This window comes from Tursiops truncatus, chromosome 12 (assembly GCF_011762595.2).
Source record: "Tursiops truncatus isolate mTurTru1 chromosome 12, mTurTru1.mat.Y, whole genome shotgun sequence".
NCBI lineage: Eukaryota > Metazoa > Chordata > Mammalia > Artiodactyla > Delphinidae > Tursiops > Tursiops truncatus.
In genome coordinates this window covers 67,455,513-67,479,597 of record NC_047045.1, presented here as the reverse complement: position 1 = coordinate 67,479,597, position 24,085 = coordinate 67,455,513, and the positions used below count along the sequence as shown (strand labels likewise).

The following is a 24,085-nucleotide window of genomic DNA, read 5'->3' as shown; positions in this document are numbered from 1 at the left end:
GCAGTTTCTATTTGCACAACCATATGCTACATGGTATTATGCTGTCATATATACGTACAGAAGATGGGCTGATTACCCCCAAAACAATCAATATTGTTTCACGTGCATGGAAAACTAAAGTTGAAGATTAAGCTCTCAGTATGGGGCTAGACTTTAGATCCTGATGAACTTGTCAAGAGAGTTAAACCTCTCTCTATATTGGAGAAACCTAATCTAATCAAAAATGTCAAATACTTTTGTACGGTAATGAAAAAAATATACATTCCGAGATACTGTTCATCGTTTGTATACTAAGCAGCAATGTGTACAGGCTGCATCTCAGAGCAATAAATCAATCCTGCAAACACATCAATATTGCCAAGGGACACAGATGCCCAAGAGGACTCTGGCCAAGATCTTCTCAGCAACCAGAGAATTGCCTTTTACTTCTTTAGGACGAATTACATTATATTTCTTGAAGTACAGGCTAATGTTCTCAGGCATGTGAATTATGATGTACTTTCATCAAACATCTGTTCTCTTTTGAATAGCAATTTGTATACCATATAATTTTCTCAAGTTGTATTCTTTAGAAAAAATTAAAATTTCTAATAAAATGATTTGTCACTTTCATCCTGGGAAAGCAGCAAAGGTAGTAAAAGGAGTTAGAAACATAATTGTGCCTCGTTAAGAGAAGGTATGTTTATCTTTTCATCTGAGAATTAAAAATTCAGTGAAATGATTAATATATAACAATCAAATGAAGTCGGTAAGAAAAAAGAACAAAGCAATATACGGTGGAAAATTAGAAAATAATAAACTTGGTTTAAGCCTGGATTCGAGTGACTTCATTTGCTTATTCAAGTAGGTAAAATTTTAGTTAGAGCCACACAGACTATAAGAATTTTATCATATCCAGTTACCATGATTTTTTGGAATTAAATTGTATAATTATAAGTGTACCTAAAAAATAAAAATTCATATAAAAATAAAAATACATATTGAAAATAAACAAAAATAAAACATCTAAAATAAAAATACATATATAAACTTTAACATATAAGCTATACAAATATATGAGTACTGACATAGTTATACATGTATATGTCTTTGTACACACACACATACATACATACATGTATTCCTAAGAATCCTGAAAGATAAAATGGATTTTTAACATCTTTGAAAAAAATCTTTAAAGACATACACAAAAGTGAAAAGAAATCTGTTAGCAAAAGCCACTCCTCTGATACACGTGCCCTGACACCACTGCTCAAACACATCTTGTCCTCACAGGTCCCACCTCTGTAACACTACAGGGTGACTTGTGACCTTGCTGATTTTAAGATGTTCAATTATAAGCCAAATCTGAGAAGATTAAAATTTACTTTGGCATAGTTGTAGGTTTCAGAATATTGCATTACATTATAAACCTTTAGCCATTGCTAATTCTTATAATGACAGGCTTCAGTTCACTACAATATCGCATTAACATGAAGCTTTCTTATCCTAATCACTGCAGAAAAATAAGAGTTTAATGACCAAGCCAATGATAAGTGTTTTGCAGTAGCACACTTTCTAAATTTCTCTTGACTCTGCTCATGTGTCTCTAGCTCCCCCATTCCCACCATAGTCTAAAACACCTTACCTTACCTGGACCATTGCAATAGCCTCTCATCTACAGTCTCTATTGGGCTGCTCTAATCCATTCTCTACATTATATCCAACTTCATCTTTACAAAATGTACATCTGCTCATATCATTCCACAGGCCTAAAACCTTTCAAGGACTTCCAATTGCCCTTATGAAGATCAAAACAGAGAGCCTCCTGGTCTAGCCTTTGCCTCCCTTTTGTGTCACACCTACTGCTCTGTCACTCTCCTGCTCTTTCTGGGTTCTCAGCTTATATGGTCTTTCTTTTAATGCCTTGAGTATGTGCTATAATCACCAACTACAGCAAACTTTTTGCACACGAGTGCCCTCTACCTGAAACAGTTTCCCTCACTCCTACTCCCACCTTTCACCTAGTTAATTCTTATTGATCCTTCAGATTTCGGCTTAGACATCATGTCTTCTGTCATGTGCACTCTCAACACCACCATGTACACTTTATACAGTGACATATTGGATTAACCTTAGTCTCTCCTACTACAATATAAGCTCCATGAGACAAAGGGATCAGGTCATGTTTTTTTGCTGGAATAAAGAATACTAGAAAGAAGTCGACACAACGTAGTTCGCCTAAGTTCAACATGCATTCACCGAATTGTTTCTTTAAACTGTCTAAGTTCTACATGCTTCTCTTAATAAAGCATATACCTTTAACAACCAAGTCTCTCATGGAAGGTTCTGAAAATGATGCAAATAAAAGCCATTAAATGGCTTTCCATAGTGTCCTCTGAAGCTTTTGTACAAGGCTGGCCAGTAAGGAACTGTTAGACTCATGTGCTCTGTATCACTGTCTTTTAATTTACATTTCCTTTTTAGGAGGTGTTTTTGATATCACTGGATGGGCAGAAATCTGCTCTGAATTTATATCATTTAAAATCAGCCTTAAAAGTCAGTGATTTATGAAGAACACTCACTCTATGATGGTTTACAACATTTTTCCCTCCTGAGAGAAGACCTACGCTGGGAAAAATAAAACACCCCGATTCTCATTAATGGAAACGGAGCTGAAAAGACAACTGTAACTGTTGAAGGTTGCTGAAACTGCCAGGAAATTCTAAAAGCAAAAACAAGGTTGGGCTGGCAGATTAATGTGCCTTTCATATACAATCCTGAAATATAAAACCATGGAATTTTCTAATGTTAATGGACATTTTTGTCAATATTTGTCTAGGCACTTTTATGTTGTGTATGATAGAAGAGATTAAAAAGAGGAAAACTCACTTTACAAAGGTGGATCCCAGTGCAGAGGTATTCATATGCTACCTCTTCAGTTTCCAACTTCTGGAGGTGTACTTGAGGCTTATTATTTTATTCACTAAAGATAATGAGCCTACATAGTTCCTCTGTTATGGGAGAATGGATCTGAATAAAATTTGCTCAACTAATTAATGCATATTTATGCTGGAGGAGTCTCAGACTGAATTTAGGCCATCCCCAAAGCCCCTCCCTTCTTCATCCACCAATCCAGTTACTGATTTAACAAATAATTATTGAGCACCTTCTAAGTGACAGGTTTTTCTACAGGAGCTCATGAGCTAGTGGGAAACGTAGGAGGAGAAGCAAAACAGATATGTATGATACAGAGCAGTAAACACTCTCCTGCAGGTAAATACAGACTTTTCTTAGAACACACCTGTTGGGAGCTCCTACCTAGGCATCTCTCCTGGTGAGAAGCACAAACCTGATTTCCACACTTTCCATCCCAGCTCAGATTTGTTCAACTTTAGTCAGGTCTTCCTTTCCTAGACACCTTCAAGTGTGTGACCAGTAGCTTCAGGTAAGCCAGTAATACTGCCCTGCTCAAAAAGATTCCAAACTTTGTCACCTCATTCCTACTGGAGTGTGGGCTTCATGGAGCTTCCAACATTAAGGAGTTTCATCAACAACACAGGGTATATCCAATGTCTTATAGAATGTTATTGAGTTTTCAAAAAAATACTTTATGTTCAATTAAGCTTAAAAGTTAAATTCATCCTAAAAGGGAACCCTCCTATGCTGTTGGTGGGAATGTAAGTTGGTGCAGCCACTATGGAAAACAGTATGGAGGTTCCTCAGAAAACTGAAAATAAAATTACCATATGATCCAGCAATGCCACTCCTGGGCATATACCCGGACAAAACTATTATTCAAGAAGATACATGCACTCCTATGTTCATAGCAGCACTATTCACAATAGCCAAAACATGGAAACAACCTAAATGTCCATCAACAGAGGAATGGATAAAGAAGATGTGGCACATATACACAATGGAATACTACTCAGCCATAAAAAAGAACGAAATAATGCCATTTTTAGCAACATGAATGCAACTAGAGATTATCATACCATGTGAAGTAAGTCAGAAAGAGAAAGACAAAAACCATATGATATCACCTACACGTGGAATTTAAAACACGACACAAATGAACCTACCTACAAAACAGAAACTGACTCACAGACATAGGGATCAGACTTTTGGTTGCCAAAGGGGAGAGTGGGGAGGGAGAGGGATGGACTGGGAATTTGGGGGTGGCAGATGCAAACTATTACATTTAGAATGGATAAATAACAAGGTCCTACTGTATATCCAATCTCTTGGATAAATCATAATGGAAAAGAATATTAAAAAGAAGAATGTCTGTATGTGGATAACTGAGTCACTTTGCTGTGCAGCAGAGGTAGGCACAACACTGTAAATCAATTATACTTCAATAAAAAAAATTTTTTTAAAGTTAAATTCATCCTACAGTACACTAGGGTAAGTGTTACGGAATCTGAAGCATGACAGTAAGCTCCTTGAAGGAAGCCTTGTATTTCTGAACAGAGCAAGCCATTTGTTAGATTGTTGAATTGACTGCCATATCTTATGAAGAAATAAGCATTTCTGAACTAGATTGTTGGTATTTTTTCTGAAATCCAAGGAACCAAGGAATCAAATTGAATTGCTCTGTCCCTGCAGAGTCTAAAGATTCTTCTGGCCAAGAGCACTACACCCACATGGTTCCATGGAGAACACCAACACTCAGCAAAACTGTAAAGAAAGCAAACTTCATCTGTGCCTCTCTTTACACCTCCCATTGGGCACCTCCTTGCCTATATCCACTCATGCAACAACGTATATTTATTGAGCACCTACTATATTCCAGGCATAGTTCTAGGTGCTTGGTATATATATCACTGAAAACAAATAAACAAACTGATGTTCTACCTCTTCTCTCCATTCAAGGTCTTTTTCACGAGTACCCACCCTGTGCCTGGAACTGTGCTCAGCACTTGGGATCGTGACTTAGAAACTTAGCATGGCGTCTGTCCAACAGTGAAGCTCTTTGCAAATATGGTAAAATTAGAAAGAGAAAATGGTGCGGTTACCATTTATCTTACCTTGTAAAGAATTGAAGATGGAGAAAAGGTACATGAAAGGGACATTCAAAGGTCCCCAGGCAAAGAAAGCAAACCCCCACGTCATGCCCAGTAGAAACGTCAGGCTGACCACACTGCGCAGGTTCCTTAGAACCTCCTCGCGTAGCGTCCGGCTGCTCCTTTTGCCATTCCTCCCGCAGATCTGCACCATCACCACAATGAACATGGCGACATTCAGGAAAAACATGAGTCCAAAATACCCGGCACAGGTCACATAAAATATGACAGGATCTTTAATCCAACAGCTTAAAGGAGAAGAGACAAGAAAGAACGAGATTTATCATCACGCCCTGTTTACCTAAGACTCCTCCTGGCTAAGTTTGGGCTTCTGCAGATTTCATAGCTGGGCCTTCCTCAAATGCCTTTAGAAAGTCACTTCATTTTCTTGGGCCTCAGTTTCTTCCTCAATGTTTACATAGATTTGTTTTTGTTTTTTGCTTTGTTTTGGATAGTCATCCTCTTAATACCTAGTTATTTAAGTCAACAGTTAAGAAAACAAGGTGGTCTCCTGAACTCTGACTTGGCATGAAGACACTCTGTTTGGCTCACCCCAAACCAGTGCGCCTGCACTCCTGAAGGTGGGAAACTTTCTCGGTCTCCGTTGTAGTTAAAGGAGGGCCATGTGGACATGGTTCTACAAAATGATAATGGAAGCAGAGTCTGCTAAGGATTTTTTACACCTATTCTTGACAGACTCAGCTGGCAAAGCCCTTATTCCTTCTTTCTGCTTCAAACATGAATGCAAGCTCTGCAGCTGTAGTCATCATCTTATATCGAGGAAAGAAAGCCAAGAGAGCTGTAGAATTGCTGGTCCTAACATTTTCAGCCACAAAATTAATGCCAGTTGTTGCCTTCTTCCAAATCTTATCATGTCTTATCATGTGAGAAGAGTAACTCCTACTTATTTAAGACACACGTAATTGTGGATTCCATTACTGTGGACAAAATAATTCCTATTAATATAATTGGCTTAGTTGAGGCAAGACCTTATTGTAGAACGCTGATATTCTTATGCTGACACTTCTCATACACAATTAAAAGGCTTACATCAATCATAACATCCTTATGAGATCAGGAAGGATACACTTGATATTCAGAATGATATAGATTGGAAAATAGATGAAAGTAATTTTAAAGGGAACTAAGAGTAAAATTAAAATACTGCAATTTGTGGATGCCCCAGTGCCTAACTAATACTATGGAAGTTCTTAGGTACCAAAAAATATTAGAAGAATTATTTAAGACAATTAAATTAATCTTAAAATTCGAATGTAAGTGGTCATCATTTTGGTTGTGTCTTTCACCGTGGAACACAACCTTCACAAAGGCAAAAGCTGTCTTGAACATCTTTGAGTCCTATAACCTGATTCCTGGCATATAGTAAATGCTCAATTAATGAAAGTTGTTGCTGGCACAACAACTTAATAAGTCGTACTTTAAAGTTCTATAAGAGTTGACTCACATACTTTTTAAGTTCCCTTATTTAGAACATATGTATTGACTTCTACTTTTAATATATCTTATTTTAAAGGTCCCCCAAATGACACTGCTTGTCCCTGGAGCTAATCTTTCTTTCCATATGGAAGTTCCCCTAGAATCCGAAATTCCTGACCTAGATCCTTTATTTCCGACTAGTTCTCGTGGGGGCTTTGGACTGCTACTTTGGAAATATAAACAGGAAGGCCAGGAGGAATGGAACAGGATTGGATACTGACTGGATATAAAATTTTTATCCATCCATGAAATGTGCACAGAAATGTGGCATCACAGTCTGGAATAAACTCTTTATTCATTCAGTAATTCATTCAATCAACAAATAATAATATTGAGTACCATGTACTACATAAAATACAAGAGAACTAATTGCCAAAACTGAAGAGTTTAAAAACCTTAGCTTCAGTGATCTCACAGCCTGAAGGGAAATTTCCAAATTATTCAAGATCCACTCTCTCCACTTCCACACAACACTCATATTGGCACTGAATCCTTCACTGTCCGATGCTGCTACTTAACTCTCTCGAAGATGTGTGTGGTTTAAGGAGGTGGGAGTATTACAGAATCTCCTCAGATAGAACAGGTCTTCTGTGTCTAGAAGATAGTATCTTACACTTCTTCTGAATTCCCCCCGATCAGAAAGCACAACATTAATATGGAAAAGCAGCTCACACAGTTCAGAGCATTCAACTGAATTCATCTGTGGTGTAGCAGAGACCTTGGCAAAGACATGCAAGTACACTTTAACCTTCCAAAATAGAAGCTCACTCACTATTGGGATGGAAACTCACACTACACTTCAGCAAACAGAGGATATATACTCATCACAAATAAATTCCCAACAAGCTTTTATTACTTACAATTCATCACCTTGTTCTTTTCCATAACTCTCTTTTCCATAAACTTCATTTTGGTTTCTGCTTGCTAGAACAATGGACACAACTAAGGCAGGCAGACCTGTTATAACAAGACCATGATAGAAACAACTTTTCTGAAGCATCTGTAGACTGCTTTATAAGACTGATAATGGCAAGGGGAAAAAAAGAAAGAAAACACTGCATATCATAGAATCAAATTTCTTAGAACAGGCAACTTGGTTAAAAACAACAATAAAATCCCTTTTGTGGTGTGAAACATCCAACTTTAATTAGAAACAATCTAAACCTACTCTTAAATGACAGATATTTAAATATTCTGTTTGCTTACTGGTACCCACTAGAGCACCAGGACCTGATTTATACTGTATGCTGCACCAGAAAATGTAGTTTCATTAATGACACCTGTCAGACTGCCTGAGTTCAGGTAAGAAGGTAACTACAGCTTCATTTTGCCCCTTTCTATAGAAAGAAAAGTCTTTAGAAAAAGTTGGGGGGAAAACAATGGGGACATAAAGTCTTTATAGTCTTTTCTCTCAGGAGGACCAATATAGTATTTCCATGTATATTTCAGTGGGGAAACGCTACACCACCTGAATTCCCTGAAAGGTGCTTTTGTTGTCTCCTAAGGTGGTACTAAACACCTTGGAAACATCTCATTTCTACATGGCTATCTGAAAAAGAGATTTGTGAGAAAGCTCAAAAATGCCTGGCCCAATACAAAACCCAGATAAAGGAGCCCAATTAGAAGACTGCAAACAGGCTAACACAGCTGTCCATGTGTGGCTGAGGAATCATGGTAAGAAGCTCAAAGCAAGAATTCTGTCAGTATTCTGGTTGCACACACAAAAATAACCTTCTTGCTCAGGTTTCCAAGACATGGGCATGTGTTTAGGGCGAGTGGAGTTAGGAGTCTGAGCTGGCCTTTCTATTTTGAAATATAATAGAAATGCACCACTGTCTGCCAGCTGCCTCTTCAGACTTGCGTGGGCTGGCTCTGGACACAGGAAATAAGGTGGTGGTGACTCAGGAGAGCAAGGGTTTTTTCCCTTTACTCCTGACTTTAGTGAGGAATGTTGAACAGTTTTTAAAAACACCGTTCTGAGGAAGCTCCTTCCTTAGGTTATGTATATCACATCCACATCATTCACAATTTTGAAGTTTCTTTTAGCAGTGCTATTCTTTCAAAATAGGATTTTCCTATGAGAACCTAGTGATTTCCATGATAGACAAAAAGAAAACAAAATTTAGGAGGCTTACCCCAGCCAATGATGCAGAATTTCAGTATGTATCGGCGAATGTAAGTGTTAAATACTTTAACCAGAGCAATGTACATATGAATCGCTTCTAGCCCCATCCACGTAAAGGTAGCTAGAAGGAAGAAATGCAGCAGGGCTGCAATGGCCGTGCAAAGTCCATCCACATGAAACGAGGTGATCCAGCCATCCAGGAGGAAGAGGAGATTCAGGAACAGCAGGGCTGTACTCAGATTCATCAAGATTTTGGAGGGATAATCCCTTCGTAATTTTCTTATAAAGGACAAAAGAAAGATATATGAGAATAATATTGTAAATAAATCTTCTAAGCACAGGCAGTAAATTCGTATCTTATACAGCTCTGCAATAGCCTAGGTAGTACCATCTTTATGACATGGTTCCACTAGGAGGAGGGCTAAAGATATAGGAGTATTTAGCAAATTATAAAGACTTTTTTAAACACTAATTTTATTTCAAAACTGTTTCCAAAATTTCTGCTTGGTTACAACAGATTGATTTTTTTTGTTTTGTTTTGTTTTGTTTTTGCGGTACGCGGGCCTTTCAGTGTTGTGGTCTCTCCCGTTGCAGAGCACAGGCTCCGGACGCGCAGGCTCAGCGGCCATGGCTCACGGGCCCAGCTGCTCCGCGGCATGTGGGATCTTCCTGGACCGGGGCACGAAGCCGTGTCCCCTGCATTGGCAGGCGAACTCTCAACCACTGCGCCACCAGGGAAGCCCAGACTGATTTTTTTAATCCAGGAAAAATTTTAGATTTACAAAAAATGATATCTTTGTTGAAAAGCAATTTCCCTAAAATTTGTTGAAGTTTCTTGATTTTTAATAAGGTCAGGATCCTTTTTTTAAAAAAATTTCCTGTTTCAAAACCAATTTTATAAGATTTGTGAAGCAAATGTTTTCATCTTTTACCATGTAAAAAGCATTTCATACAATTGTTATTTACTTAGATGCTAATCATCTCTAACAGGCTTAAATACATTTTAAATAGAAATATAGTAACTATAACTTAAGATTCTAAAGGTGGGAAATTCGTGATATATCTTACAAGAAATCTGAACATTAAAACTGAACCACTGTGCGTGATTCACAAAGTGTATATGTGTTTTTAAAAGCTGAGGCAATTCTCTTATTCACATTCTGGGACAGTTAGCTCTGGACTTGGCAGACAGAAAAAACAAATACTTACTCAAAAGCAACATATGTCAGGAGGGTAGCTGCTGAAAAAATAGCAGATATTCCACACCCAATATTGGTAATGAAGGTGAGAACTTTAGTGTTTTTTGAATCCAACTGTGAGGCAGTTCCTTGAAGGTCCTACCAAAAACATGAGAAGCAGTTGTAAGAATCTCTCTTTTCATGAAAACGGCGTTTTGTTGTATTAGAAAGGTCACTGATGGCCCTTAGAATCTCAGCTCAATCTTAGGGGCTAAAAACAACAGTGTAAATCAGGACATGCGTACCTCGTTTTATTGTGCTTCCCTTCACTGTACTTCGCAGATACTGCATTTTTTACAAACTGAAGGTTTGTGGCAACTCTGAGTCAAGCCATTTTTCTAACAGCATCTGCTCACTTTGGGTCTCTGTGTCATACTTTGGTAATTTTCACAATATTTCAAACTTTTTATTATTATTATATTTGTTATGGTGACCTGTGATCAGTGACCTTTGATGTTACTGCTATGATTCACTGAAGCTCAGATGATGGTTAGCATTTTTTAGAGCAATAAAAATTTTTTAATTAAGGTATCTACATTGCTTTTTTAGAGATAATTGCTATTGCACATTAACAGACTATAGTATAGTATAAACATACTTTTATATGCACTGGGAAACCCCAAAATTCGTGTGACTCATTTTCTCTCAATATTTGCTTTATTGCAGTGGTCTGGAACTGAACCCACAAAAAAATCTTTGAGATATGCCTGTACTGGAATTTCCGTTTATCGCACTCTTGTGGATCACTCCGTGAAACAAAAATGTAGCATTATTTGAGAGAGTTGCACATTTTTTTTTTATCATTACCCTGTTACCCAAGCTCTTTGCACGTCAGTATAACTAGAAGAGCAAAACCACTGGGGCCCTAACAAACTGGAGAGGAGGTCATTGTCACGCATAATAAACGACCAGACCCTTCCTATCGTTTGCAAGGCTAGGGACACAAGTGAAAATGGAGGCCACCATGGCCCCGTGACCAAGCCTTTAGGTGGGCCCTGGGCTCTTTGATTGGTAGGGAGGGGCTCAGCCGAGACAGCCAGAGGCTGGCGCTGCTGTGTGGCTGCCCAGTCAGAGAAGAGTGCTGAGGTTCTTACTTACTGTGGTCATTTCAGAGCTAGGTATGTATCAGGTGGGGTGGTCTCTGTTTTTTTTTTATTTTATTTTTTTTCATAAATGAGAAGCCACCAAGAGTTTGGGGGTCATAGTTTTTTGATACCTATAGACCTGAAAGGGTGCCACTTAAAAGTGTTAGGGGTGGTTGTGAGGGGAAAAAGTCAACATTTTCTAACATGTGAATACGAAGCCTTAATTTTAATTTCACTGTGCAGAGGGAGGCAGACTTGCAAAGTCCAGGCCTGGTAGGAAAATCTTTCTTTTCTTCCTTAAATGTAGAATTGGGTTAGGGATAAATCTTGAATGAAGACCAACCACGCAAGCCTTGGTTGGAGGAGAAAGGCATCTCCATTATGCAGATGTTTGAAAACGGAGCCTTCTTGGAGAAGGGACATATTCCAAAAGGAATATCTGGTTTAAACTTTTAGGTCTTAAACTACGAAAAAAAGTTCGTGTTATAAGTTTTCATTCTATAATGTTAACTTTCTTTGCTTTTCACCAAAATGTCAATAAAATCTGCTCCTGAAACAAAGACCTCCAGGAAGTGGTATCTGTATGAGTGTACGTGTGTGAACTCATGAGACGGGGCTCAGTTCCAGGTTTGGCTGAGGCAGGGAGGAGCTGGTAACAGGTTCCCTGTAACACCAAGAAATGCACAAAGTGATGGAATTCAGTGGGCGCAGAGACTCAGGTCAGAGAGGACCGTCCCTATCCTCCTCTCCCGGGAATCCCTGAAAACACTGGGAGGAAGTGGGACTCCCACAGCACACGGGATGGGGTTTGAGTCAGTGCCACTTGACTCACTGGTAGCTTTTACCCCGACCAACATTTCGGTTACTCCAGGATTTGACGAGGTCAGAGAAATATCTTGGGAACCTCCAAAGGGCTTGTCATTGCCTCTTGAAAAACCTACGGCTCCCATTTAGATGAGGCAGTATACTTGCAAGTCACAATTAAAGCCACAATTTAAAATGTAAATTGAAAAAAATAATGCTGTTCACGGTTATACATTTACACACAGTTCTCATGCTGTTTTATACTTTTAGAGAATGAAGAATATGAAAATATTGATTCCTCTGATTTAGCCAACATGAGAATGTACTAATGTTAAAAATATGAAAATCAGCTTTACTACAAATAAATGTAGCAGAGGATATGAAATTTTTCATACATTTGTAGATTAGAAGATATAAGTATGAATCTGGGGTATGTTTTCAAATTTCTCATATGGTGAATGTGTCATGGGGCAAGGTAGACTCTGGGAATATCTTACACAAGTGAATACAGAGTTTATACATCAAGAAAGACTCTTAACAAGGTTGTGGTGGTCTGGAAAGGCTGAAAGGATATGGGCACATCACCAGAAAAGATAAATTCTGGGAAGTTTTTCTTCCAGAAGTTTAGAATCTTATAAAAGCAGCCGCAGTGGAAAATGGAAAAATAGCACTGAGAAATGCACCTATCCATATACATGTAAAACTAATTATTTAATCAAATGACAACAGGAAGAGTAATATATAATTACAAACTCATAACAACATTTGAACAATATTTGGAAAAACTAACCATTCAAAGTAACAGGAAGCCAAACCTTGGTTACTTATAGGTCATCTCTGAATAGTGACTGTGTTACTGTTATCTATTTATCTAATATTAGACTTACGACACACACAATCATGCTCAAACACACATGCAGTTGAAATAATTCAATGAATTACGCTAAAGCTTACATACCTGAAAGATTAATAGGCAAAACAAGCGTTTTATGAAAGAATGATGCTGTCACTTTTCAGGAAAAAGAGAATATGGAAGAAAACTGAGGGTTTTATTTTTAATTACTTAGGGAAAACATGCTATAGTTTAACTGTTCATTTTCATGGTCTGGCAGTAAATGAAAACATTTATATTTTGGGAAAGTTAAGCTGTTTCTTATGACTGTCCTCTTTATTTTTTTTACTGTTTTTTTTCCCCAGCTTTATTGATATATAATTGGTAAAGAAACACTTGCACATAATTAATGTATACAATTTGGTGAGTTTGAACTTATGTATACACTTGTGTTAACATCATCACAATCCAGGTAATAACTATATCCATCGCCTCCACAAGTTTCTTGTGTTCCTTTTTCATTTGCTTTTGTTTCTGAGGTAAGAACACTTAACGTGAAATCTACCCTCCTAACAAATTTTTAAGTCTACAATACCGTATTATTAACTATTTTATATAGCAGATCTCTGGAACTTACTCCCCTTGTGTAACTGTAACTTTATATACTCATTAAACAACTCCCCATATATCCCTCCCCCCATCCCCTGGTAACCATCGTTCTATTGTCTACTTCTATACCTTTGACTATTTTAAATGCCTCAAATAAGAGGAATCACGCAGTATTTGTATGACTGTCCTCTTTTTAAATGACTTGGTCTTATCCCTCAGAGCTTTAAGTACTGGATTGTCAGGAAAATTACAACGTGCACGGTTGCTATATGACAATGGCCATTTACATAGGCCAGGTAGATCCATGAGCCAATCACTGCATCCCACAGTTCCTCGCTGCTTCCTTCCAGTCCCACAGGAAGTAGCTGTAAGATTTAAGGGACGGGATAAACATATCTTGATGTCTGTGATTCGAATTCGAAAAACTTTATTGCCTCGGTACACATTACTCCCATCTCCAACTAAAAAATAAACTTGGTTTGATCCCGCTTATGGAAACTATACAGAAACAATGGCTCTGTTATGATCTGGAGGGTGTACTTCGCACCAGGAAAGTGTCTGCAGACACCCAAGCATATCAGGTTATAAGGTAAAGGTGTAAGTCTGTGGATGCAGTCGCACAAGTTGCTGGTTGTAAGGTGGCTCTTGAAAATTTGGTGGGCTGAAAAAACATATCAACGCAATCTAATTTCTGCTTAAAACTGTAGAACAGGCTGGCTAATGAGATAAAACTAGGGCCAAGGGAAAGAAAGCAGGAAGAAAGAAAGGAAAGAATGATATGAAGACCTAGTGGTGAGTGAAACGTAACACCCATCATCTCCATTGCAGGCTTGAAGCCTCTGTGCTATCCTAGTCACTAGTCTAGCCTAACAGGCTGTGATCTCTAGAGAGGGATTGCAGTCATTTGGGGGTAACAATTGGATCACCAAGCACAGTACCTGGTACAAAGTAACATTCAAACATACAAGTGATAACATATTATAAGAAAGAAAATTTTTGATGAAAATTTTCATAGCACCCTTCCATGTTAGTAAAACCTGACATTTTCTTCCTCTTTAACTTTTCTGTCTCTCCCTCCCTCCCTCTCTCTCCATCTCCCTAACTCTGTTTCTCTCTTAATTCAAGGGTTTCATGGTGATTTTCTTGTTTCTGGGATTATTTATCATTACCGTTAAAGCCAAAGGAAAAAAAACCAGTAAGATTCTTCTCTGTACTTATCTTGCACTTTTTAAACATATGATCTCTCTCAACAGATTCTTCATCAAGAATCAAGATTCAGGATACACATGAAAATTATCAGGAAGAAAATTTCCCCAAACACATAATCTAAAAAGGTGGACTCACAAAAAGAAATATGCCTTCCAAAACTATGTCATTTCAAAATGTGTTTAGATGTTCCTCCCCTACCATCAGAATCCCAAAGTGGGTCAGGTGGTTACACAGGCAGACCGTCTCGCTGGCGTCTGAATCTTTGTGTGCGACACATCCTGAAGTGTTCCAAAATCCAGAACCTTCTGTAGGAGGAAGTCAACAAACAGGGTGAAAATAACAGCAGGTCAGTCCCTGCTCTGTAATGGATGAGCCTTTTCCCTTGGGGAAATACGCCTCAGACCCTTCTGCTTTGCAGTTTATCTGTAAAATGGATACTCTCTTGAAAGCTGCTAATACACGGAAGAATTTCGATTCCTGGGATCATAGAATGTTAGTGCTAGGTGGGCAGTCAGAGGTTAGGTGGTGGTTTTCAGCTGTGTTCTACTGAAGTGCTTCAGGGGTCTGCGAAAAATTCAGTTTTTACATTTTAATACATGTTAATATTTCAACATGTATTTTACTTAAGTATATTTATATAATAGATTATATGTAATATAAATATATATTGAACATAAATATATTAATATATGAATTGATATATAATTTATTTATTTAATATATTTTAAAGTCAACTTCCATAAAAAGAATATCCCTTTTCAAATATGTTATATACTAACAAAGTCTCTAGAGATCAGCACAAGTTTTTACCCCCTTGGTCAGTCTATATCTCTGTGAAGACATGAGAACAAAGGAGGTCAGCTTCCTTGGAACATGCTGTTATGTACAAAGCAGTCACGCACAGAGACAACTTACTACAAATGCCTTTAACACATCTTATCTGACTTTTACGGTATGCTATGGAATATGAACAACTCATATATTTGAAGGGTATTTTAAGACTACAAGGTGATATCATTTGTAACTATGTAGCTAGTAAATTAGGATCTTCTCAAAACTGCAACTAGAAACCAAACAACAAGAAAAACTTCCCAGCTAAGACTGGAGTATCAAAAAAAGAGGTTTGGGACACTGGCGCTTGTTTGATTGGGCCACCATAATCCCACTGGGGAACCCCAAGGGAAGGTGACGCTTATAGGGCAGAGGTGGGCGGTGTTGCCACTTCCCTTCCCTTCACAGACATCTCCACACTTCACACCTAGTGATTACCCTTAATTCTGCCTTTCTCTCTTGACTGTCAAATGTCATTCTGGAGGCAGTTCAATTCTTTCAAGTAACATGCATCCATTATAACCAATCCTATAGTTACAATCCCCTAATATGATTTCCCCCCATAATCTGTGGTCTGGAAGCTGGATTTGAAATTGCAGGCCTTGTGCACATCAAATACCCTCCTCAGAAGTGTCCTAGAAGAATGTGGTCAAATGTACATTGACATTCATCTAGAAGTAGCAATAAAAACGTAAGCTATAGTTTATAAATAACTGAAATCAGAGGTGGTTTGTTTAAAAGTCAAGTCTGCCTATTTCTTCTTGCAATGAAGGAAAAGTTACAGAAATTAGAATTCGCTTCCCAAGCTACCTAAACTAAATTTTGCAGCTCAGTTGCCCTCAAACTTACATTGTGACTCACTCTGATTTGGGATGGAATTAAAGGAAACGGGGGTGTCTAACAATGTTGAAAATTCAGTTGTTATTAAGACAGCCAATATTTTAAAACGTACCGTTTTTGTTCAGATCCCAGAAGGCACAGATGGGATAAGGCACAGCCTGTATTAACATAAGAACAAACATGTGAAATTGTGTTTCAAAGAAATAAAAAAATCATACAATTTGAACATGGGGAAAGAGTAAAAATGCTAAGGTTTTCACAAAGAAATAGGTCATAATTAGTCACGGCAATATGACCAAAGAACGGCAGGCAGTTTAGGGGTTTGCTCTCATAGACTTCAAATGGAAATCAACTAACACTCCAGAGGAATCAGGTTACCATTTATCTGCAGATTACTAATTATGTCTCATCATAAAGTGTAATTCTCAGCATTTAGCAAGGCTCTTTACACTAAAATTTCACTTCATCTTCAAAACTCTCCTTTATGACTAGGTATGTGCCCAAAAGAACTGAAAGCAGGGACTCAAACAGATATTTGTACAACCATGCTCACAGCAGCATTACTCACAACAGCCAAAAGGTGGAAACAGCCCATCAATGAATGAATGGATAAACAAAATGTGTGTGTGTGTGAGTGTGTGTGTGTGTGTGTGTGTGTGTGTGTGTGTGTGTGTGTATGCAATGGAATATTACCCAGGCTTAAAAAGGAAGGAAATTCTGACACATGCTATAATATGGATGGAACTTGAAAATACCAAGTGAACTAAGCCCATCACAAAAGGACAAATACTGTATGATTCCACTTATATGAGATACCAGAGTAGTCAAATTCATGGAGACAGTAGAATGGCAGTTTCCAGGGGTTGCGGGAGGGGCGACGGGAGTTGCTGTTTCATGGGGACATAGTTTCAGTTGGGGAAGATGAATAAGTTCTGGAGATGGATGTAGTGATGGTTGCAGAACAATGTGAATGTATTTAATTCCACAGAACTATACACTTAAAAATGGTTAAAATAGTAAATTTTATGTTATGTATATTTTACCACAATAAAAATTTTTTTATAGATGAAGGAGCTGAAACAAAGGAGGCCAAAGGGTAGAACAGGGAAGTCTCAGAGGTTTCGTGACAAAGCAGGGCTAATTCTTAGAAGACTTCAGTTCCAAGCCTTAGTCCTTATCAGCCAGCTCACTTCCCGCCTGCCTTCCTGCCTGCCTAATGGTCAAATCATGACTGGGACCCTCTATAAATCAGGGGAAAACTGTGGTTGGGCCATTTAAGACAATAAGAACCCCACATAATTTTATCAAATAAACAGATGACAGCAAGGGTAATGAAGCAAAAAAAAAAAAAAAAAAGCACAACATTTGCCAAGATTTTAGACAACTGCTAAGCTCCCAAAAAATGTCAACTCTCTTCTGTTTCTCCCATTTCCCTTCTGCTTTCCTAGTTTCAGTATTCTCTGGCTTTAAAAAGACAACCAAAACCTGTAATGACACAACTGTGCATCTACATCTAAGTCAGCTGAAGTAATTATATGTTGTTTCTCAAAAGGTGTGACTCTTTCCTTCACTCTTACTCTCTTTCAGATGACTGAATCCTAGACAAGACTAACTCCCCCCATCCCACCCCTGCCCTGCCGCCACTGTTCACCAGGACATTACGGCACTACCTGACTAGCTGGTCTCGCCTTTGTGGAAAACTGCCCCCTGCAAAAAAAGTACTAGTTACTTCTAATCATGTATTTTAAAAAAGGCCCCACAATTCTATCAAACAGTCTGCCTCTGTTCCATGGCTATTTGTAGCTTTTCCTTACCTGAGTCCTTGTATGTTTGATTTTAATTCGAACAGGATCCTTCAGATCCTGGATAGTAATGTTTCCAATACTGCATGCCATCACATAACTCACTAAGGTGCCTTTCTTGGTTCCTACATCCTTTTAAAGAAGAAAAAATTGTGTATTAGTCAGAAGTACACACTTTTATTTTATTTTGGTGCTCCAAAATAAGCAATCTGTCAGCACTTTTTACACTTAAGATCTTCAGTTATAGAACATCCTGTTTATAAGATCAAATTGCTAGCTTTCCTGAAAGAGCTCTGCTATTTCCCTTATTATAATAAATACATTGAGGGAACAGTATGAACCAATGCTGTAAGGCGATGTTCATAAAACTTCATTCTTCACTGTTGTGGCTGATGCCAGCCACTTAAAATCTGAAACAATGCAAACCCACAAATAATACACACTCATAAAAAGCTATGAAATCATTAGATCATTTCCCTATCCTAAAAAATAAATGAAGTTGTTTTCCTTTAGAGAAGTACCAAGGAAATATGGTGTGAAAAATAAAAATCAATTCATCTTTCATGTCCATGACAACAATCTGAGTGTTTACTAACGTAAACCTAGATGTAATTCTACCGGATTAAAGCCCCACCAGAACTTTTACCATCTCTGGCTGCACACTTGCCGGCATCTGTAGCTTCCACTTCAAAGATAAGGATGTCAGGAAATCAAATTAGTGAATCTGTGCTGCAAAATGACTGGGACCAGTAGACTGTTTCTCCAGCAAGACCATCACCACTTTCTCCTTCCCTTTGTGTTTCCTGTTGAGCCTCCTGAATTTCTCTACAACAGCTTATAACTCAGCTGTTTTGAAATAATACAGGATTCCTTAAATGCTACCTAGCTCTCAGAATCCAGAATATAGCTTTTTATTACATTTGTGTGGTCTCTCTCAATAAAGTGGCTACGGCTTGGGGATACCCAGCCTTTCCTTTAAAAATACTCTTATGCTGTTCCCTGTGTGAGGGGAGTACCATAGAACCCTTACATTTTTTTCACTCTGCCATAAATTTACTTTAAAAACCAAACATATGTTTCCTAATAATGTCGCTGATTGGGAGATGCCAAAGGAGAAAGAAATGATCGCGTGAGAAGATGAGACTCAAAATGAAACTGTGACAGATTCTTACAAAGCTAAGACTTCTCCCAACTCCTCCGGCTGGGCTCCACCTCTCCTCTCAATGGTCCCCTCTCCCCCATTCACATCATCTAACACCTACTACATTTTTTGTATTATTATTATTATTATTTTGGCTGCATTGTACAGCATGCAGGATCTTAGTTCCCCAAGCAGGGAAACCTCTGCCCCCTGCAGTGGAAGCGCAGAGTCTTAACCACTGGACGCCAGGGAAGTCCTCTTGCATTATTTTTAAAGGCGACATTGTTATAAGCCTCAGATAACTATAACAAATGCAGTTTTACGTGTTTGTAGCTATTAAATTCTTCAGAGCAATTGCATGTAATTACATTCTTAATCTGCTCAAAATTTTTATATAGCTTGTTCTTAAAGCATTTGCTGATAACATTTTAAAATTTTTGAGTTAATGACTGTAAATGATTCCATGGTCCTCCTTTTACTTCCCTGTAGCCTCCTTTGCCATTCCTCTAAACATGACGTATGGCACAAGTCTTTTAAAAACATTTCTACTGGCTTTGAAACTTGCAGTTCTCTCTTACATAAGTCACACTGTTTGATATACACAGGTATCTTCAGTTTAATAGGTAACTTTTATTGAAAGGGCTCGGTGAAACTGCTCAGAACGGGTTGTACTTTCAAAGGCAACCAGAGGTCACCAGTGTTTGCTGGCAGGGGACCTTCTAGTATCTGGAAATGATGCCAATAAAAATGATAATATGTGCTCAGCACAATGCCACCCTACTCAGGGGATGTGGGAAGGCCAAAGGTCATTTGAAATACTAATGGGAAAACTGATTAAAGCCAAGAATGCTGCTCATTATGTAAACAGTGCTTCCTGCTGAATTAAAAAAAAAAAAAACTTTCCTTTGGCACACAATTTCTTTAACTCTGAAGATCTAAATTGCTGGAGAGCGTAAAATACTTAACAAAAGAAATAATAAATAATAACTTCTCCACAAATTCCATTTCTAATTGTATCATGCAAGTCTTAATCTGATTTATCTAAAAACCTTAAATGAACACATCCTATTAATAAGCATATAATTATCTAAAATAAAATATTTAAACAGTTATGTTAAAATTTTTCAGTTTTGAAAATACAGTAGATTAATTTTTCTATACCTCTTGATACATTTTCAAGAAATCTGAACTTTTATCTTTCCTTTTGAGCAATGAAACTCAATTTACGATTGAAAAATAATAATTTAATGAACTCTTACCTGGAAAAGTCCAGTTTTATTGAAGAAAGTAAACTGTGCTCTTTTAACTAATACAGAATCTTCTTCACTCAGGTTCTCAAGCAAGTTTGGAGGCAAAATTACAGAAGCCAGTGGATCCATTTGTCCACTCTCAAAATCCATCTGTCATACACACAGAGTATGTCAGTTGAGTAATCATATTTAAATTGCAGTAATAACTTTACTCCACAGGAGAGTAACTGCCAGCATCAACTTGGCCAGGACCAGGGCTCCCCTTTACCTCCGCCACAGTCACTGCCTTCAAGGCTGAATCCCTTACAGACAAAGGCCTGGATCTCATTCGCATTTTGCAAATGGGGCAAAATGGGATATGCACCGACATTAACTAAACACAAACTGAGAGATCTATAAATCAGTTGCCATTTTCAAGTATAAGAATTAGATTTACACTTAATAGATTTTGAGCTTTTCTCAAAACACACTACCAGAAAAATAACTACCAGGAAAAAGAAAAAAAAAAAAAAGACGAGTTAATTTGTTTGCTGAGAATGAGTATCTTTGCATAGAGGAAGCAGCTGAAGTTTTCTGAACATTCTTGGGTACCATTTTTACTGAACCCACAGATCAGTCCAAAGAATGTTTTCCTGCAAATGGACTTGAAATGAGACGGAGGCTGACCACATTTTCACTCTTAAAATGTGAAATAGAATTACCCAAAAGAGGCTTTGGTCCAAAGTAGAAAAATAAGTTCTTCCTTATACTCAGATTTAAAAAAATATTCTATCTTGGTTTATCTCCACAGCTAAGAAGCGTTAAATGCCACTTATGTGTTCTCCCATGTCAAGGGTGATGCTTCAATCATTTCATTTGCCCACGTGGCTAACACTGTCTAGCACACAGTAGGAACTTGAAAATGATTTGCTGAAGTGTCACTTGAACATGTCAGGGAGGATCTCCGTTAATCTGGCCCCAGATTTCGTGTTCAGCCTGCTTATCACTTGCCATTCCTAGCCTCTATACCATTGGTTCTCTAAGTACAATCCTCATACCAGCAGTACCAGCAATATCTGGGAACTTGTTAAAAGTGCAAATTTTGGAGATCCACTCAAGATCTACTAAATTAGAAGCTCTGGGGATGGGATCCAGCAATCTGTTTTGATAAGTCCTCCAGGTGATTATGATGTAGTTTGAGAACCACTGGCAAAGAGAATATACCATGCAGCTTCCCACCTTTGTGTCCTTAATAAATGTCTTCTGATTGAACAGCTCCCCATACCCCACTCTCAATAGGGTGGCACTCACTCATAATTTAATGCTTAGTTCCACTATCACCTCCTGTAGAGGGTAAACTGAAAGTATACCTCCTCTCTGCATCCACATGTCTTATGGTTACTACTGCTGTTAACCAAACTTCGGACTAGCCTTCCACCCCTGGAACTAAGATGTCGTTGCAGTAGCAACTAGCAGATGATCAGATTTTAATTCGTCGAATTAATTAAAGAAACCACTGGCTTATTACCTGGAAATATGATTCATTATTGCTTGGAAGACCAATGCTAAAATTTGAAATTTCATTGGTCTCTGGGGACACAGATGATACTCCAAGAGCCAAATTCCGAGTTGTGATATTCACATGCGATGTGCTATGTAGGTCAATCTTGAAGGCCAATTCATCAATTGTTTTTAAAGCTCTAAAGAAATGACAAATAATACCACTGTTAAGTGACACATTTTAGGTACTTGCACACATGTGATATCCTGCAGGACAAAATACAAACCAAATAAAATTGTCCTTAAACTTTTTCATCTTAACATGAATACCCACAACATTCCCCCAAACCACAATAACATCAGTTAAAACACTGAATCGTGGTGATAAATTCATCCTCAAGAGAAATACATGCTTTAAGGAAAAGCAACAATTAAGTCATCCTAAACAAATATTCTGTTTTTCATCTGTTTTAGCCTTTCTTTCCTCATATGAAAAATACCCTTCCTACTTCATAACTGAGTGAGAATCAAAGGAGATAACATGATAAAAGTATTTTTTGAATTGCAAGGCCCTGTAAAAAAAGTTTGTAATTGTTATGTGCATAAGGTAAGTTAGGGAATACATTTTAACAAAGACAAAATTTTCGTCAAAGAAATTTGGTTGAAAGGAAGGAAACAGAAAAAATTAAATATCTTAATACTAACACGCTAACTGATATAGTTGGATACAAACTGAATTGTGTAAAAATAGGTATATTTCACCCTGCCCTAGGCATTTTCATTTCAGAAGTATAACAGTCACAGAGGTGTGGCAGTTTTGTGTCACAGTCTGTAGGATAGTGACCTACAGCGACCAAGTTATGCCTAAAACATGTGAGCTGTTTGCTAACTGTCTCCTTTGCAAGCAAAAAGAAGTGTCATAAATTTATATATATATAATAGTTTATATTTTGAATTAACACCAGTTAACATTTTTCAGATGTAAACATTTTTCAGATGTAAAATGAAATACCAATTATGTCTTTTTTTTTTTTTTTTGCGGTACGCTGGCCTCTCACTGTTGTGGCCTCTCCCGTTGCGGAGCACAGGCTCTGGACGCGCAGGCTCAGCGGCCATGGCTCACGGGCCCAGCCGCTCCGCGGCATGTGGGATCTTCCCGGACCGGGGCACGAACCCGTGCCCCCTGCATCGGCAGGCGGACTCTCAACCACTGCGCCACCAGGGAAGCCCCCAATTATGTCTTTCTGGGACTATTTATATGATCTATCCAGATCGACAATCCCAATCAATTTGTAAATTATTTTCTCAGAAAAAAAAACCCAAAATCAAAAACAGAACTTTGAAGTTTATTCTGTGAATGATCTTGGGAAATATCAATGGATCTTCTAGAGATTTAAATTATGAAAGCTGGGCACCAAGCATTCAGATCTGTGAGAAATTGTATAACAACATGTGTATCCAATAAATTTTACTCTCCAGAAGAAAACAAACAAACAAACTTACTCAGAAGAAGACTCAAGCAAGTCTCTGTCTGGACTGGTTAAGATATTAGAAAATATATTCATTAAAGTTGAGCCAAGCGTTATATCAATGTTTCCTTCTTTATTTACAATCCTTTTGACCTGTTCTACGATGCTGGTGATATTGGCTGAGTTTAATGTCTGCCCATCACCAGTTAAATTTAAAATCTGATTGGCAACTTCATTTGCTTCACCTAAAAAATGGCAGAAGAACAACATAGAGTTTTACCTGTGTATTATGAGCATTTCCAAGAATCCAAAACATAGTATGGTATTTCACTTCATAGTAAAGTAGTAAATCAGTTTTCCTGTGTGTACCCCTTACCACAATTTTAACAGGACAACAGTATTTCGTTATACTCAGAAACTAATTTCTCTCTTTAGTAAGACACAAATGGTGCTTTTAAGCAACTTAGGTAAGTAACTTGGAGGGACCAATATTCACAAATGGTTCTAAGAGAGATACCCCCAGAATCACTAAATAAGTATATATTTGCTGCTTAAAAAAATACAGAACTATAAAACATTGATACAAATTTTAATTTATATATTCTCTTCTCCAAAATTTTATTACTATTTTTAATCTCCTACAGAATGAATAGAACAGAAAGTCAGAATGAGGCAAAATGGTATTTTCTATCTTAAGTGAGTGAAGCAATCATTTGCTTAGCTTTTAATATTATAGTGGTATCACAGAACAGAAGAACATGTTTGAAGAGGATGAAAACCGTGAAGCTCGAGGTCATCTCATTTTGCCTTTGAGAAATGAAGACAA

General features: G+C 37.8%; 1 protein-coding gene and 1 long non-coding RNA gene across 6 annotated transcripts in view; one reads left to right on the top strand and one right to left on the bottom strand.

The window, feature by feature from the left end:
* Positions 1–18,019, top strand: part of LOC141276035 (uncharacterized) — an 89,171-nt gene extending 71,152 nt beyond the window's left edge. Inside the window, exon 3 of the long non-coding RNA XR_012324887.1 lies at positions 17,706–18,019. This is a non-coding gene — a long non-coding RNA (uncharacterized lncRNA). The remainder of the gene's footprint in view (positions 1–17,705) is intronic.
* The window catches only part of ADGRG6 (adhesion G protein-coupled receptor G6), a 136,792-nt gene that overhangs the window by 16,239 nt on the left and 96,468 nt on the right, over positions 1–24,085 (bottom strand). For all 5 annotated transcript variants that reach the window (XM_019951735.3, XM_073789664.1, XM_033867787.2 and 2 more), the window contains 10 exons: positions 23,294–23,504; positions 21,819–21,990; positions 20,321–20,461; positions 17,933–18,052; positions 16,231–16,276; positions 14,646–14,752; positions 9,880–10,007; positions 8,681–8,949; positions 7,406–7,502; positions 5,013–5,296 (listed from right to left, as the gene is read on the bottom strand). In XM_019951735.3, coding sequence (XP_019807294.2) covers positions 5,013–5,296; positions 7,406–7,502; positions 8,681–8,949; positions 9,880–10,007; positions 14,646–14,752; positions 16,231–16,276; positions 17,933–18,052; positions 20,321–20,461; positions 21,819–21,990; positions 23,294–23,504 — 1,575 coding nt within the window. The remainder of the gene's footprint in view (positions 1–5,012; positions 5,297–7,405; positions 7,503–8,680; positions 8,950–9,879; positions 10,008–14,645; positions 14,753–16,230; positions 16,277–17,932; positions 18,053–20,320; positions 20,462–21,818; positions 21,991–23,293; positions 23,505–24,085) is intronic.